The following is a 15,503-nucleotide window of genomic DNA, read 5'->3' as shown; positions in this document are numbered from 1 at the left end:
CAGTTGCTGAGGCTGAGAAATGTTGCTTTAGGTCAGGGGTCCCCAAACTTGGCAACTTTAAGACTGGTGGACTCCAACTGCCAGAATTCTCCAGCCAGCTGGGCTGTATCTAACAAAATGAAATTCAATGTAGAGAAAAGTCCTGCACTTAGGCAGGAAAAACCCAAAAGGACACATATAGACCGGGTGAAACCAGGCTCAATAGCAGGAACTGGGAGGGGGATCTTGGAGTCTGAGTGGACAACCAGCTAAATAGGAGCCAGCCGTGTGTAGCAGCAGCCAAAAAAGCCAATGCAATCCCAAATTGCATTAACAGAGGGATACAATCCAGATCAAGGGAGGTACTAATACCACTCTATAAAGCCTTAGTAAGACCACACCTAGAGTGCTGCATCCAGTTTTGGTCACCACATTATAAAAAAGATGTTGAGACTCTAGAAAAAGTGCAAAGAAGAGCAACCAGGATGATTAAGGGGACTGGAGGCTAAAACATACGATGAACGGTTGCAGGAACTGGGCCTGGCTAGTCTAGGGAAGAGAAGGACCAGGGGAGACAGGAGAGCAGCCTTCCAATATTTGAGGGGCTGCCACAGGGAGGAGGAAGGGGGGTCAAGCTATTTTCCAAAGCCCCCGAAGGCCAGACAAGGAATGATGGATGGAAACTGAACAAGGAGAGATTCAAACTGGAAATAAGGAGAATTTTTCTGATGGTGAGAACAATCCACCCATGTTGCCTTTGGAAGTTGCCTTTGGAAGTTGTGGGAGCTTCATCCCTTGAGACCTTCAAGAAGAGACTGGACTGCCATTTGTCAGAAATGGTGTAGGGTCTCCTGCTTGGGTGGGGGGGGTTGGACTAGATGACCAATAAGGTCCCTCCCTTCCCTTAACTCTGATTATGTGTTAACATCCGAGTAGCAGAGAATTATATGAGCATTCTGGGAGTTGAAGTCCACCAGTCTTAAAGTTGCCAAGTTTTTTTTTTGGGGGGGGGGGCTGCTTTAGGGCCTTAAAAGCTCCTTGGAGTTGCTCCAAGGGCTCCAGATAATACTACATGTCTCCAGCATCCTCCCTGTAGCATCTCCCTCCCTTGCAAATGAGGAACACACACACACACACACACACACACACACACACACACACACACACACACACACGGGAATGGGTTGCCTCGGTCCTTCTCCAAACACAATACAAAACTCTGGCCTTACGACGGACACAGACCACCAAGGAGGAGGAGGAGGAGGAGCGTGGCTTAAGCATTTTGCAACCTCCGAGTAAGTAGGAAAACCAGCTAGGCAGTGGTGCACAGTTCCAAGACTTGAATTCGAGTCCTGCCGAGCCTGGAAAGCAGAGAGATTTCCGTGGCTCTCCGTGACCCTGTCCACAAGGCACAGGGAGTGGGAAAAGTGTGGGGGGCTTCCGGCTGACATCAGGGGTCGGGAATGAGGCCTGGGCGTGAGAGAGAGGAGGAAGGGAGAGGGGGTGTTGCATGTGGCGCTGCATAACTGAAGAGTGACTTCACTGGCCGGCATTCTTGGCTTAAGCCAGAGAGAGAGAGAAAGAGAGGCTGGCAGGGCTATTTTAGGTCCTGTGGATGGATGCCGTCTCCCTTGCTGGTGGGGGCGGGAGGGAATTCAAAGAGGGAGGTCCCCACGCAGGGACAACCAAGCCCCCTCCCACCCCTGCTCTTCCGCCTCCCCTCCCTGCCAGGGTCCGGAAAAGCATCGATGCAGTTCAAAGGCATCCACGGTTACAGGAGTCCCGGAATGGGAAAGGGCGGAAAGGGGGGAGGGGGGGAAAGGGGAGGACTGAGGTTGCATAGCCCCAAATGAAAGACCAGCGAAGATAACCCAGGCACCACAGAAAGAATTAACTGGGGAAGAAAGGAGGAGAGAGAGAGAGAGAGAAAGAGACAGAGACAGAGACAGACAGAGAGAGAGAGAGAGAGAGAGAGAGAGAGATTGGATTGGAGGCCACCAGGTGATCATCATCTGGGAAGGCATAAAACATCAAGTGTTCTGGGATTTTAGAATTCAAACATTGTTCTGTTCTGTTCTATTCTGTTCTATCCTATCCTATTCTATTCTATTCCATATATTCTATTCTATTCTATCCTATCCTATCCTATTCTCTTAGTTTCTATTCTATTCTATTCCATTCCACTATATTTCTATTCTATTCTATCCTTTTTCTCTTTTCTCTTCCCTATTCTCTTCTCTTCTCTTCTTCTGTTCTATCCTATCCTATCCTATCCTATCCTATTCTCCATTCCACTGTATTTCAATTCTACCCTTTTTCTCTTCTCTATTCTCTTCTCTTCTTCTGTTCTATTCTATTCTATTCTATTCTATTCTATTCTATTCTATTCTATTCTGTTCTATTCTATTCTATCCTCCCATCCCATCCTAAGCATCATCTATTTCTATTCTATTCTGTTCAAATTCCTCTTTCTATTCTTATTTCTATTCTGTTCTGCTCTTCTGTTCCTATTCTATTCTATCCTGTGCTGTGCTGTTTTATTCTACTTTATTCTATTCTATCCCATCTTACCCTATCCTATCCATCATCTATCCATTTCTATTCTGTTCTGTTCTTCTGTTCTGTTCCTATTCTGCTCTATCCTGTGCTGTGCTGTTTTATTCTACTTTATTCTATCCTATCCATCATCTATCTATTTCTATTCTGTTCTGTTTTGTTCCTATTCTGTTTGGTTCCATTCTGTTCCTCTTCCTATTCCATTCTATTCTATTCCGTTCCATTCCAAACAATATATTCACTGCCCCCGAATCTTCAGCAGGCATTCCCAAGCAAGGATTTGGGGCCTGTCGTACAAATGAGCTAGCAGATAAGGATAAACCACAGCTTTTGTGCAAGGGAAAGCAACCGCCTTGCCTTCTTCTGCACCATTAATCCACAGAATGGCTTCCCTCCAGAAATTATGGGTGGTCCATCACTGGAGGTTTTCAGCCCCTTGGGTGGTACGGTAGAGGGCCTCGTGCTTGAGCAGGGGCTGGACTAGAACACCTCCAAGGTCCCTCTTTTATTCTGTATTCTCTTCTTACCTGAACCCAGAGCAGGTACTGAGCACTACCCAGGAATCCACGTAGCCTCGGACGTAGCCGTGGAAGTAACAGAGTTCCTGAAAAGAGAAGCCACAAAATGGGAAATGCAGGTAAGCTGTCTGGTAGACTCACTGCCACAATCTCTAATGATCTTTAATGATCTCTAATGATCTAAGTGCTAGAGCCCACTGTAACTACATAGCCAAAAAGGCATTAACCTAATCCTACGTAGCTTTTCCTCTGGTAATATTACACTACTAACTAGAGCATCCAAAACATTTGCTAGACCAATACTTGAATACAGCTCATCAGTCTGGAACCCGCATTACCTACCTGATATGAACACAGTTGAGAAAGTCCAGAAATATTTCACAAGAAGAGTTCTCCACTCCTCTACTCGTTGTAGAATACCTTATGCCATCGGACTTGAAATTCTAGACCTAGAAAACCTAGAACTACACCGCCTTCGGCCCGATCTAAGCATAGTAAATAAAATCATACATTGCAATGTCCTACCTGTCAATGAATACTTCAGCTTCAACCATAACAACACAAGAGCAAACAACAGATACAAACTCAAGGTTAACCGCACCAAACTTGATTGCAGGAAATACGACTTCAGCAACAGAGTGGTCAATGTCTGGAATACTCTACCTGACTCTGTGGTTTCTTCCCCAAACCCCAAAAACTTTAACCTTAGACTGTCTACTATTGACCTCACCCCTTTCCTAAGAGGTCTGTAGGGGGCGTGCATAAGCGCACCAACGTGCCTACCGTCCCTGTCCTATTGGGTTTTTTTTATTTTTCTTATATGTATTCATTTCATGTATTCATAACCATGCTTATACTCATAGCTGTTATCTTATAATCGCTTGACAAAATAAAATAAATATAAATAAAATAAAACAATCGAGCCCAGAAAAAAAAAACACAACCCAAAAAAACCCAACCCCCCCCCAGGGAAGGCACGAAAACAAAAAACACCCCCCCCCCACAAAAACCCCCCCCCCACCAAACCCCCCCCATTTTGGGGACTCTGGTTAAGTGTGAATCACGGTCATCAGCCCCCACTTTTTCAGTGTTGTCGTCCTTAAATGGACTGTTGGAAGTCAAGGACTACCTACATCAGCAAGTGTTCGCTGGGTGAGATTATTGTGAACTTTGCCTGCGGAATCATTCATGATTTTCTGCAGCGTCTCAAACCTAATTAAAATCAAATAATCATGCTAATTTCATCCTAGCTGATGGCTTTATTATTTGAACAGATCCCATTTTCAGAGCACTGGAGCACAACCCAGCATCTAAAACAACTCTTTTCCAACAACTAAATAAATATTTGCTGTATTTGCTTGGCTGAATCCGAAGAGGAAGACGAACAGCCGACAGGGAGCGGGAAAGTGGCTCCGTTGGCTGTGGAGGAAACTGGGGAAGGGCAAAGTCCAGCTGGGCAGAGCAGGGAAGAGGTAGAGCAAGGGAGAGGAGGTTCAGAGGAAGACCCAGGCCCACCCCCTCTTCATCCTAGGGCACGCAGGGAGGAACGGAGAAGGGAGCAACGTGGGTTGTGTGGCTTATGGGGGAGGAAAGGGCCCTGATTCCCTTCATTAGTTGCAGCTGGGAATAGAGCTTATAAAAAAGGCAAGCTGTGTGCGGAGCAAACGTGACTTTATCTTGTGTTGTCGTGGCTTATCTGTGATCCTGGCGTCTTCCCAGCCGTGTGAGTTTTGCCGTGCTTTCAAAGTCTGAAATTCTTGCTCCTGCCTTGCCAAACTAATTACTTCAGTTTGGTTGGTTTGGACTTTAAGTTACAGTTTGTGTTTACCCTGTTTTGGACTTAATTTTCTATAGTCAAAGGCTGTTCCTGGGAGAGTTTTTTCTCCTCCAGCCAGAAGGTCACCTTGACATTGGGGGCAAAGTTGGGAGATCATAAAGGGACTCTTTATTATCTGATTGTGTTGCCTTTGTGCCACGCCCCGGGTCATCACAGATTCCCCGACACACAAAGGGTGTTATATACAGATGGTGTTGGATGACACTGTAATTGGAATGTAAAAGACGCTGCACCAGTATAACTGTTAATATTAGTATAAGTGTTTGGTTTATCTGCTGTTCAGTTTTAAATGGGAGGAATGTTAAGGTATTAAGATTTAAGAACTGACCAGCAGTGAATAGCTGCCAGATGTAGGCTGATAGAACAAGCGTGATTCAGAAGAGCTTGAGTATTTTCCCTTTAAGGCTGGAGAGTAAAGTTCCCTTTAAGAGGTGGGTATATAAAAGGCAGCCATTAGAGGGCATGGTTCTCTTTCCTTGTGACCAGTATTCAGTGCAGAAGTTCCCCGTGTGTTAGGAAGAAGGAAGCTTGCTTGTAAAGGTATTTTGCCTACCACGTGTATATTGTATATACCTGTTGTATATTAAACCACTATTACTGTCTGTGTATTATTCCTGGGTTGTCTTTTATGAGGATAGTCACGCTGCCAAATGCTCCGATAAAATGTCCATGGAGATTTTCCATCATCCGGGTCATGGTTGTTCCAAAAGGTCCTTTTTCAAGAGGCAGCTGGACTTTCTTGGTTTTTTTTTTTCCTTGAAGACGTTTTGCTTCTCATCCAAGAAGCTTCTTCGGTTCCAACTGAACGGTGGAGGATGGAAGGATTTATATTCCTTGCAGCCCCCTGGTCATTTGCTTTCTCTCCGAGAGTCGTTGAGGCCACTTGGAAGATTTATCTGTGCCCCCGAATAGTGCAAATGAGTGTGTGGAACCGTCTTGGAATTGCGGAAAGGACTGCGTTGCAAACACAATCCTTGCGACTATCCCAACTGGGCCTTCATCAAATCCACAGAAGGAGCCAGCAGAAGCATCTCCAGGCCAAAAAAGAGAGCGATAAACGAAGCAACGGTTGTCATTCCATACATTGCAGGAATATCAGAAAAGCTCAGGAAGGATCTTCAGCCAACACAACACACGGGCACACTTCACACCCAAAAGTACACTAGGCAGAAGCTTCTCCACCCCAAGGACAAAAACACCCAGAACACAAACTGAACAACGTGGCATATGCAGTCAGACGTGTGCAGATCTATACATTGGAGAAACAAAACAAATACATGGCACAACACAGGAAAACAAATCCATCAAGACAAGATTGTAGCAGCCCATCTGCATTTGAAAGACAAAGGCCGCTCTTTTGAAGACAGCAAAGTCCACATTTTGGACAGAGAAGACCTCTGGTTTGAAAGAGGGGCTCAAAGAGATCATCTGTGTCCAAATTGAACAGACGGGGAGGGATACAACACTGTGATGACCCAGGGTGGGGATACAAAACAAACAGTTTACAGAAAACAAGTGAAGCCCCTTTTATTCCTTCCCTTTGCTTCCAAGCTCTGAATATTCTTGACCGAAGACAAAAAAAATCCCACACAAACAGTTACAAGAAGAAGGGGAAAAAAGCAACACAAACCAGGCAAGATAAGCACTGGAGGACGTCCACAGATAACACACACTGGGAAGGACGCCAAACCCAGAGAGGAACCATAAACTGGAGATATTTCCATGCTTTGTTTCCAGCGTTCGCCCATACGCATGTCCGCCCTCTTATTCAGTTGTCACAGCTGCAGCCCATGAAGAGAATCAAGGCCCTCTCCTTCGGATTAGACCCCGTCTCTCCCTTATCCTCTCCTCCCTGCATGCTCTAGGATGGAGAGGGGGTGGGCCTGGGTCCTCCTCTAACTGCCCAGCCGGCCTCTGCCCTTCCCTAGCCTCCTACACAACCTCTGGAGCCACACTTCCACTCCTCTTGGCTGTTCCTCCTCTCCCACTCCACCAAGGGCATGACACAACACCATCTACCTCCAGTCAACAACACCGTCCTTTCAACAGTTCCAAGAAGGCTACACACCCATTTGCACCACTCAGGTGACCCCCCCAAGGACACAGATGAACCTCCAAGTGGCCTCAACAGCTCTCTAAAAAGGATGCAAATGACCAGTTTTATCTGCAAGGGGTAGAAATCCTTCCAGTCTCCAGCATTCAGCCAGAACTGAAGAAGCTTCTTGGACGAGAAGTGAAACCTCTTCAAGGAAAAAACAAAACAAAACAAAACAAAACAAAAACAAAACAAAAAGAAAGTTCAGTTACTGCCTCTTGAAAAAAAAAAAAAAAGCACCTTTGGTTAATCCAGGGGAGAGAAAATGAGAGAAAATTTACAATTAGGCCGAGGAGAAGGTGGGGAAGAGGGTTGATTTTCTGCCTCCTTACTCAAGCGAAAGGCCAAACCAGCTATCGCAAACCCAAAACAACGACAGAAAGATGAGTAAAAATCGTTTCCTCTCCCCTCTAGCCTCACCGACCCACGAAAATAAAATTATTTTCCCAGAACAGCTAATTAACCCGGGCTGCCCTGCTGCCATCTGATTTTAAAACAAAGAAGACATTTATGGAAGCAGAAGGAATTGTGGCTTCGCAGGAAACACGAGAATCAAACAATGTCAAAGGCTGAATTTTTAACATCGGCCGGATAATTTCTGCCCCCCACCCCACTTTTTTTTGGGTAAAAAGTTTTTTTTTTGTTTTTATATTTCAAAAACATCTCTTTTAACGAACAGCATGGTTCCAGGTTTTCACATTTCTGTACAAACGTGACCTTGGTTACATATTCATCATTCACATTTGATTTTATATCGTATCATTACATTTCATATTTTCTGTAAATTTTCTCAAATATTCTTATATGCTTCAAACTCATTTTATGTATTTTCTATTCATCGTTGTACTTTATATTTCTGTCTGTCACACTTGCAATTTCGTCGCATGCTCTTATTTCATTATTCCAAAAGTTCCATCTTAATTCTAATAATTCAAAAAAAAAAATCCCCTTTAATTACCACTTTGAGTGTACCACCCCTTTGTTTTATACATCATTTAATTAACTCTTTAGTTCATAATAATGATTTATCACATTGTAGTCACTTTTTAACGATTACCTTAAAAGTTAGTAACAAGAGTTTCCTAATAACTACATAACACATATGCCTTTTAGGTCAGATTCTGCATGGTGTTTTTCCCTTCAATTACATTTTAAATCATTTATGGCTTCAAATACATCGATCTATTGGGTTAATCATAAAAACTGATGTTAATCTTTTTGTAAAAATCAATCCAATGATTCATTTTAACTGTATGTCTTCCCCTTTTGACTAAGGGCTGTAAAGGCCATTACCCAACCATGTTGGGCACCCTCACAAAAATGGTTTCCATCCACGCGTGGACCAGGAACAGAGGTGGTATATTCAGCCGGTCCAGATCGGTTCTGGAGAACCAGTAGTGGAAATTTGGAGCAGTTCTGGAGAACCAGCCAATCCCACCTCTGACTGGCCCCACCAACCCCCATCTCTTCTCTGCCTCCCATTGAGTCCCAGCTGATCGGCTGGGTCTCCTTTGGTTGCCCTGCCCAGGAGAACGGAGCTGGAAAGCAGGCTAGTGGGGTGGGGAGGGAAGGGGGATTTTGCAGTATATCCTTCCCCTGCCACACCCACCAATCTACGCTCATCGAACTGGTAGTAAAAAAAATTTGAATCCCACCACTGCCCAGGAAGCTTATATTTCCCACCTCTGTAATTGAATTGTTCTAATGATAGTAAATTCAAATTCGAATTAAGTCCCCGTAACTTTAGAGAAGGCAAATTTCTGGAGCTGCTCGTTGACTGGTGAAGTATGAGGGCAAGAGTTTAACAAGCAATTTAGAGGTTAGTTCAAAACAGTGCTGTGCTGTATTCTGGCAACGGCAGGTAAGTCCTCAACTTACAGCCACAATGGAGACCGAAATGATCGAGCAAGAGGCTTGCTAAGTAAGTTTGGCCCCCGTTTCGCAACCTTTCGGGCCACCGTTGTTAAGCGAAACACTTAAAAGTTGTCAAGGGGGGTAAGACCATTGTTCGGGGAATCTGGCTTTCTCCCTTGCTTCTCAGAGGGTCACCCAGAGGGATCACAGTGACCCCAGGATGCTATGACCGTCATAAATACGAGTCAGTGGCCAAGCGTTCGAATTTTGATCCCGTCACAAGGATCAGGGGTGGGATGCAAATATTTTTACTAATGGTTCTGTGGGTGTGGCTGGGTGGGTGTGGCCATGTGGCTGGGTGGGTGTGGCTTTTTTCCTTCTTTCATTCTTCCTTCCTGCGCCTTCCTTCCCCACGCTTCCTTTTTGGGCCTCCTCATTCGTGATGCCTCCTGGGCGAAGCAGTAAGACAGCGAGGAGGACCGCGGCACAGCTGATCATCGGAACAGCTGATCATCCTCTCCTTCCTTCCTTCCTCCTTCCTTCCTTCCTTCCTCCACTCCTTCCTTCTTTCCTCCTTCATTCGTTGCTTCCTCCTGGGCGAAGCAGTAAGACAGCGAAAGGGATCGCGGCACAGCTGATCATCGGAACAGCTGATCGTCCTCTCCTTCCTCCTTCCTTCCTTCCTCCACTCCTTTCTTCCTTCCTCCTCCTTCCTTCCTTCCTTCCTCCACTCCTTCCTTCTTTCCTCCTTCATTCTGCTTCCTCCTGGCAAGCAGTAAGACAAGAAAGGATCGCAGCACAGCTGATCATCGGAACAGCTGATCGTCCTCTCCTTCCTCCTTCCTTCCTTCCTCCACTCCTTTCTTCCTTCCTTCCTCCACTCCTTCCTTCCTTCCTTCCTCCACTCCTTCCTTCCTTCCTCCTCCTCTACTTCCTTCTTCCTCCTCCTTCCTTCCTTCCTTCCTCTTTCTCCTTCCTTCCTTCCTCCTTCATTTGTTGCTTCCTCCTGGGCAAAGCAGTAAGGCAGCGAGGAGGATCGCAGCACAGGTGATCATCGGAACAGCTGATCGTCCTCCTCCTTCCTTCCTTCCTTCCTTCCTTCCTTCCTCCACTCCTTCCTTCTTCCTCCTTCATTCGTTGCTTCCTCCTGGGCAAAGCAGTAAGACAGCGAGAGGGATCGCGGCACAGCTGATCATCGGAACAGCTGATCGTCCTCTCCTTCCTCCTTCCTTCCTTCCTCCACTCCTTTCTTCCTTCCTCCACTCCTTCCTTCCTTCCTTCCTCCACTCCTTCCTTCTTTCCTCCTTCATTCGTTGCTTCCTCCTGGGCGAAGCAGTAAGACAACGAAAGGGATCGCGCACAGCTGATCATCGGAACAGCTGATCGTCCTCTCCTTCCTCCTTCCTTCCTTCCTCCACTCCTTTCTTCCTTCCTTCCTCCACTCCTTCCTTCCTTCCTTCCTCCACTCCTTCCTTCCTTCCTCCCCCCCTCTACTTCCTTCCTTCCCCCTCTACTTCCTTCCTTCCTCCTTTTCTCCTTCCTTCCTTCCTCCTTCATTCGTTGCTTCCTCCTGGGCAAAGCAGTAAGACAGCGAGAGGATCGCAGCACAGCTGATCATCAGAACAGCTGATCATCCTCTCCTTCCTTCCTCCTCCTCCTTCCTTCCTTTCTCCTCTCCTTCCTTCCTCCTCCTCTCCTTCCGTCCTTCCTCCTGGACAAAGCAGTAAAACAAACCAGGGTGATCCCTGCACAGCTGATTGTCAGAACAGTTGATCGTCCTCTCCTTCCTTCCTCCTCTCCTTCCTTCCTTCCTCCTTCCTTCCTCCTCCTCTCCTCTCCTTCCTTCCTTCCTCCTTCATTCGTTGCTTCCTCCTGGGCAAAGCAGTAAGACAGCGAGAGGATCGCGGCACAACTGATCATCGGGACAGCTGATCATCCTCTCCTTCCTCCTTCCTCCTTCCTTCCTTCCTCCACTCCTTCCTTCCTTCCTTCCTCCTCCTCTCCTTCCTTCCTTCCTCCTTCATTCGTTGCTTCCTCCTGGGCGAAGCAGTAAGACAGCGAGAGGGATCGCGGCACAGCTGATCATCGAACAGCTGATCATCCTCTCCTTCCTCCTTCCTTCCTTCCTCCACTCCTTCCTTCCTTCCTTCCTCCTCCTCTCCTTCCTTCCTTCCTCCTTCATTCGTTGCTTCCTCCTGGGCGAAGCAGTAAGACAGCGAGAGGGATTGCGGCACAGCTGATCATCGGAACAGCTGATCAATGGGTGGAAGGAAAAAAAGAAATACTGTAAGGAATAACCAGGTGGGCTGTTGTGGTTCGCTGGCAGCAGGTGCGGACGGCTGAGGTCTCAGAGAGCGAGGACTCAGATGAGGGGCCTGCGTGTGATGCAGGGATGGGGCCAGGACTATCGCAGAGTGGGGTGCTGCCTTCGGAGATTGTGGAGGCTGGCAGCAGTGAGGAAGAGAACCCCAAGGAGTCTGTGCCCAGTGTATGTGCACGCAGGGCTGCTCGAAGAAAACAGCAGCTGCAGCATACGGGCGACTCGGGAGTAAGGGTGCAAGATAATGGCCCCTCCCTTAAGAGATAAAGCCAGCTGAGAAACCGGAGTTCTGTGCAGGAAGCACAGTTTCTGCATTCAAGCCTTGTGAACGTTCGGAATATCTTGGTTGGTGTTTGGGAGACTCTTTGTGTTTGAACTATTTCTTGGCAACTTTATCTCGTGTTCTTGGCAGCCTTGCACCACCTTGACAAGGCTCGTTCTTATCAGAGACGATTAGTTTGAAACAGCCTTTTAACCGGGAAGGAACGGAATTCGTAAAGAATCATTAAAAGGTTTTGCTGTTACCTCCGTTTGGTGTTTGTTTCCTTGGAATCAGGTTTGGGTCAGAACAGGGGCGGGTGATAAGGACTGATTGGGAGGGGAGGGGAGGGGAGGGCCAGGAAGATAGGGGGTGGGGTCAGCCAGGTGCACGATTTGCCAGTTCTCCAAACTGCGCAGCATTGTAACAACCGGTTCTACCAAACCAGTCCGAACCAGTAGAATCCCACCCCTGACAGAGACGCTACAATGGCTGTAAGTGTAAAAAAAACAAAACGGTCCTAAATCACTTTTTTTTTCAGTGCCCTTGTAACTTTGCTCACTAAAGGAATGATGGTAACTTGAGAACAACCCGAAAACAAACTTTTTTTTTTCCCCCTAACCCCACTTCGCATGGTTGACTTAGCTCGGCTGCACTTGATCTCAAATCTTATCTGCAGCTTCACCAAACTCGTTCTACTCACGGTGTGGTCGGGTGAGACGATCACCGGCTGCCCGTCTTTGGTGTAATGGACCTCGGTGTAATCGGGAGACAGCAACCTGCTGAGAAAAGGGGAGGGAATGGACAACCATTTAACGGTGATCCAGAAGTCTGCTCGCAGCTGCCCAAAAAGCCAACACAGTCCTAGGCTGCATCAACAGAGGGATAGAATCAAGATCACGTGAAGTGTTGATGCCGCTTTATAAGGCCTTGGTAAGGCCACACTTGGAATACGGCGTTCAGTTTTGGTCACCACACACACCCCCATGTAAAAAAGATGTTGAGACTCTAGAAAGAGTGCAGAGAAGAGCAACAAAGAGGATTAGAGGACTAGAGGCTGAAAGACGCGAAGAATGGTTGCAGAAATTGGGTAGGTCTAGTCTAGTTCCAATGGTAGTCTAGAATTGGAAAGAATTAGGGGGAAGAAAGAAGGCAGACAGATGAGAGAAACAAGAGAGATAAAAGAGTTATTTTATTTTATTTGTTTGTATCCCACTTTTATTACTTTTACAAACAATCTTAAGGCAGGGAGCATATCCAACACACCTTCCTCCTCCTATTTTCCCCCCAACAACAACCCTGTGAGGTGGATTGGAGTGAAAGAGAGGGACTGGCCCAAGGTCATCGAGCTGGCTTTCATGGCTAAGGCAGGGCTTGAATTCAACATCTCCTGCCTTCTAGCCTGATGCCTTAACGGATTGATGGTGGGACAGACGGACGGACGGACAGAGATAGAAGATAGACAGTAGATAGAGAGAGAGAGAGAGAGAGAGAGAGAGAGAGAGAGATGGATGGATGGATGGATGAATGGATGGATGGATGATGGAGAGATGGATGGATGGATGGAGAGATGATGGATGGATGATCTATCTTTCTATCTGAATGGATGGAAGGAGAGATAGATGGAAGGAGAGATGGATGGATGGAGAGATGGATGGATGGAGAGATGGATGAAAGGAGAGATGGATGGATGGATGGAGAGATGGATGGATGGAGAGATGGATGGATAGATGGAAGAGATGGATGGATGGATGGATGGAGATGATGGATGGATGGATGGATGATGGATAGATGGATGGGAGAGATGGATGGAAGGAGAGATGGATGGATGGAGAGATGGATGGAAGGAGAGATGGATGGATGGAGAAATGGATGGAAGGAGAGATGGATGGATGGAGAGATGGATGGATGGATGGATGGATGGATGGATGGATGATGGAGAGATGGATGGATGGAGAGATGGATGGATAGATGGATGGAGAGATGGATGGAAGGAGAGATGGATGGATGCATGGATGCATGGATGGATCAATCAATAGATAAATGAATCCGAATCATAATGCTGGAAGGGACCCTGGAGGTCTTCTAATCCACCCCACGGCTCAAGCAGGAGACCCTCTCCCATTTCAGACCAATGCCCGTCTAGCCTCGTCTTGCAAACTTCCCGTGCTGTGACACCCACAAGCTCTGGAGGCGAGATGTTCCACTGACGGATTGTCCTCACCACCAGGACATTCCTCCTTCGTTCTGGGTCGGATCTCCCAGGTTGGATCTCCCTCGGAGGAGCCTCCAATTCCCCCTCCCCCAAAGTCCCCAAGGGACGACCCAGAGCCGGGCAACCGGGGGAAACCCTTGACGGTGGGGCCTTCTCCTATCGCGGGAATGCCAAGAGGCCAGGATTGTCTCTCCAAAAGGGGCAAACGTGGCCACGGGGAGGCTGCCACAGTTGTTGACCACGGAGAAGGATCCTGAGTCCCTTTTGCCGTTGTAACTTTGGACGGTCACTGAGTAAACAGTTGTAAGTCAAAGACCACCTGTATTTCAGGAATGTATTTTTGAATCCCCGATTTGAATCATTTTGGCTGCAAACAACTCCGGCTTCTGCAAAAGAACAGCCTGTCTCCCCCCACCCTGCCCCGTTCTCCCGGGAGGTCTCTTCCCAGACAGCAGCAGAGGGCAGCAGCAGCAAAAGCCTCTCCCCCACCCCCAGGTCTCCCAGCCCCTCCCCAGTGATCTCACGCTGAATCAGGCTGGAGCCTTCCTCTCCCATCTGCCTGGGCTCTCTCAACAGCTAGGCTGGGACAGGCATCCAAGGCAGCTCAGCCGCTGACAAATCGCTTCCTGATGTCGGGCTGGACAATAAAGAGCCAAGCACCCGACAAGAATATTAATCAAAAGCAGAGAGGGAGGGAGGGGAGAAAGAAGGTGGAAAGAGAGAGAGAGAGAGAGAAGAGAAAAAGAGAGACTGACAGATAGAGTGAGAGAGTGAGAGAAAGAAAGACGGGAAGACAGAAGGAAAGGAAAGGAAAGGAAAGGAAAGGAAAGGAAAGGAAAGGAAAGGAAAGGAAAGGAAAGGAAAGGAAAAGAAAAGAGAGGAGAGGAGAGGAGAGGAAAGGAAAGACACACAGAGAGACAGAGACAGAGAGAAAAGACAGAAAGAGAAAGACCCAGAGAGAGAGAGAGAGAAGAGAAAAAGAGAGGCTGACAGATAGAGTAAGAGAGTGAGAGAAAGAAAGACAGGAAGACAGAAGGAAAGGAAAGGAAAGGAAAGGAAAGGAAAGGAAAGGAAAGGAAAGGAAAGGAAAGGAAAGGAAAGGAAAGGAAAGGAAAGGAAAGGAAAGGAAAGGAAAGGAAAGGAAAGGAAAGGAAAGGAAAGGAAAGGAAAAGGAAAGGAAAGGAAAGGAAAGGAAGGAAAGGAAAAGGAAAGGAAAGGAAAGGAAAGGAAAGGAAAGGAAAGGAAGAAAGGAAAGGAAAGGAAAGGAAAGGAAAGGAAAGGAAAGGAGAAAGGAAAGGAAAGGAAAGGAAAGGAGGGAGGGAAGGGAAAGGAGGACAGGAGAAAAGTAAAAGAAAGGAAAGGAGGAAAGAAGGAAAGGAAAGGAAAGGAGGAAAGAAGGAAAGGAAAGGATAAAGAAGGAAGGGAAAAGAAAGGAAAAGAAAGGAGGAAAGGAGGAAGGGAAGGGAAGGAAGAAAGAAGTAAAGAAAAGGGAAGGGAAGGGAAGGGAAGGAAAGGAAAGGAAAGGAATGGAAAGAAAAGAAAAGAAAAGAAAAGAAAAGAAAGGAAAAGAAAGGAAAGGAAAGGAAAGGAAAGACACAAAGAGAGAAAGAGACAGAGAGAAAAGACAGAAAGAGAAAGAAACAGAGAGAGAGAGACAGAAAGTGAGTGAGAGAGAGTCAGAAAGAGAAAGTGGAAAAAAGACAAAGACACAGAGAGAGAGAGAAAGAAAAGAAAGACAGAAAGAGAAAAAGAGATAGACAGAAAGAAACAGAGAAAGTGAGTGACAGACAGAAAGAAAAAGTGGAAAAAAGAAAGACAAAGGAGACAGAAAGAGAGAGACAGAAAGAGAAACAGAAAGACTGAAAAAGAT

The 15,503-nt window shown here is 46.7% G+C and overlaps 1 protein-coding gene across 1 annotated transcript in view; it reads right to left on the bottom strand.

The window, feature by feature from the left end:
• The window catches only part of ADAM33 (ADAM metallopeptidase domain 33), a 106,002-nt gene that overhangs the window by 48,879 nt on the left and 41,620 nt on the right, over window positions 1-15,503 (bottom strand). The window contains 2 exon segments of the mRNA XM_087962633.1: window positions 3,063-3,139; window positions 12,122-12,197. Coding sequence (XP_087818759.1) covers window positions 3,063-3,139; window positions 12,122-12,197 — 153 coding nt within the window.

This window comes from Notechis scutatus, chromosome 4, assembly GCF_049901735.1.
Source record: "Notechis scutatus isolate UNSWTSFEM ecotype Mainland chromosome 4, rNotScu1.2, whole genome shotgun sequence".
Taxonomy (NCBI): Eukaryota; Metazoa; Chordata; class Lepidosauria; order Squamata; family Elapidae; genus Notechis; species Notechis scutatus.
The sequence above is the reverse complement of the archived record's forward strand: the minus strand, read 5'-3'. Positions and strand labels throughout refer to the sequence as shown.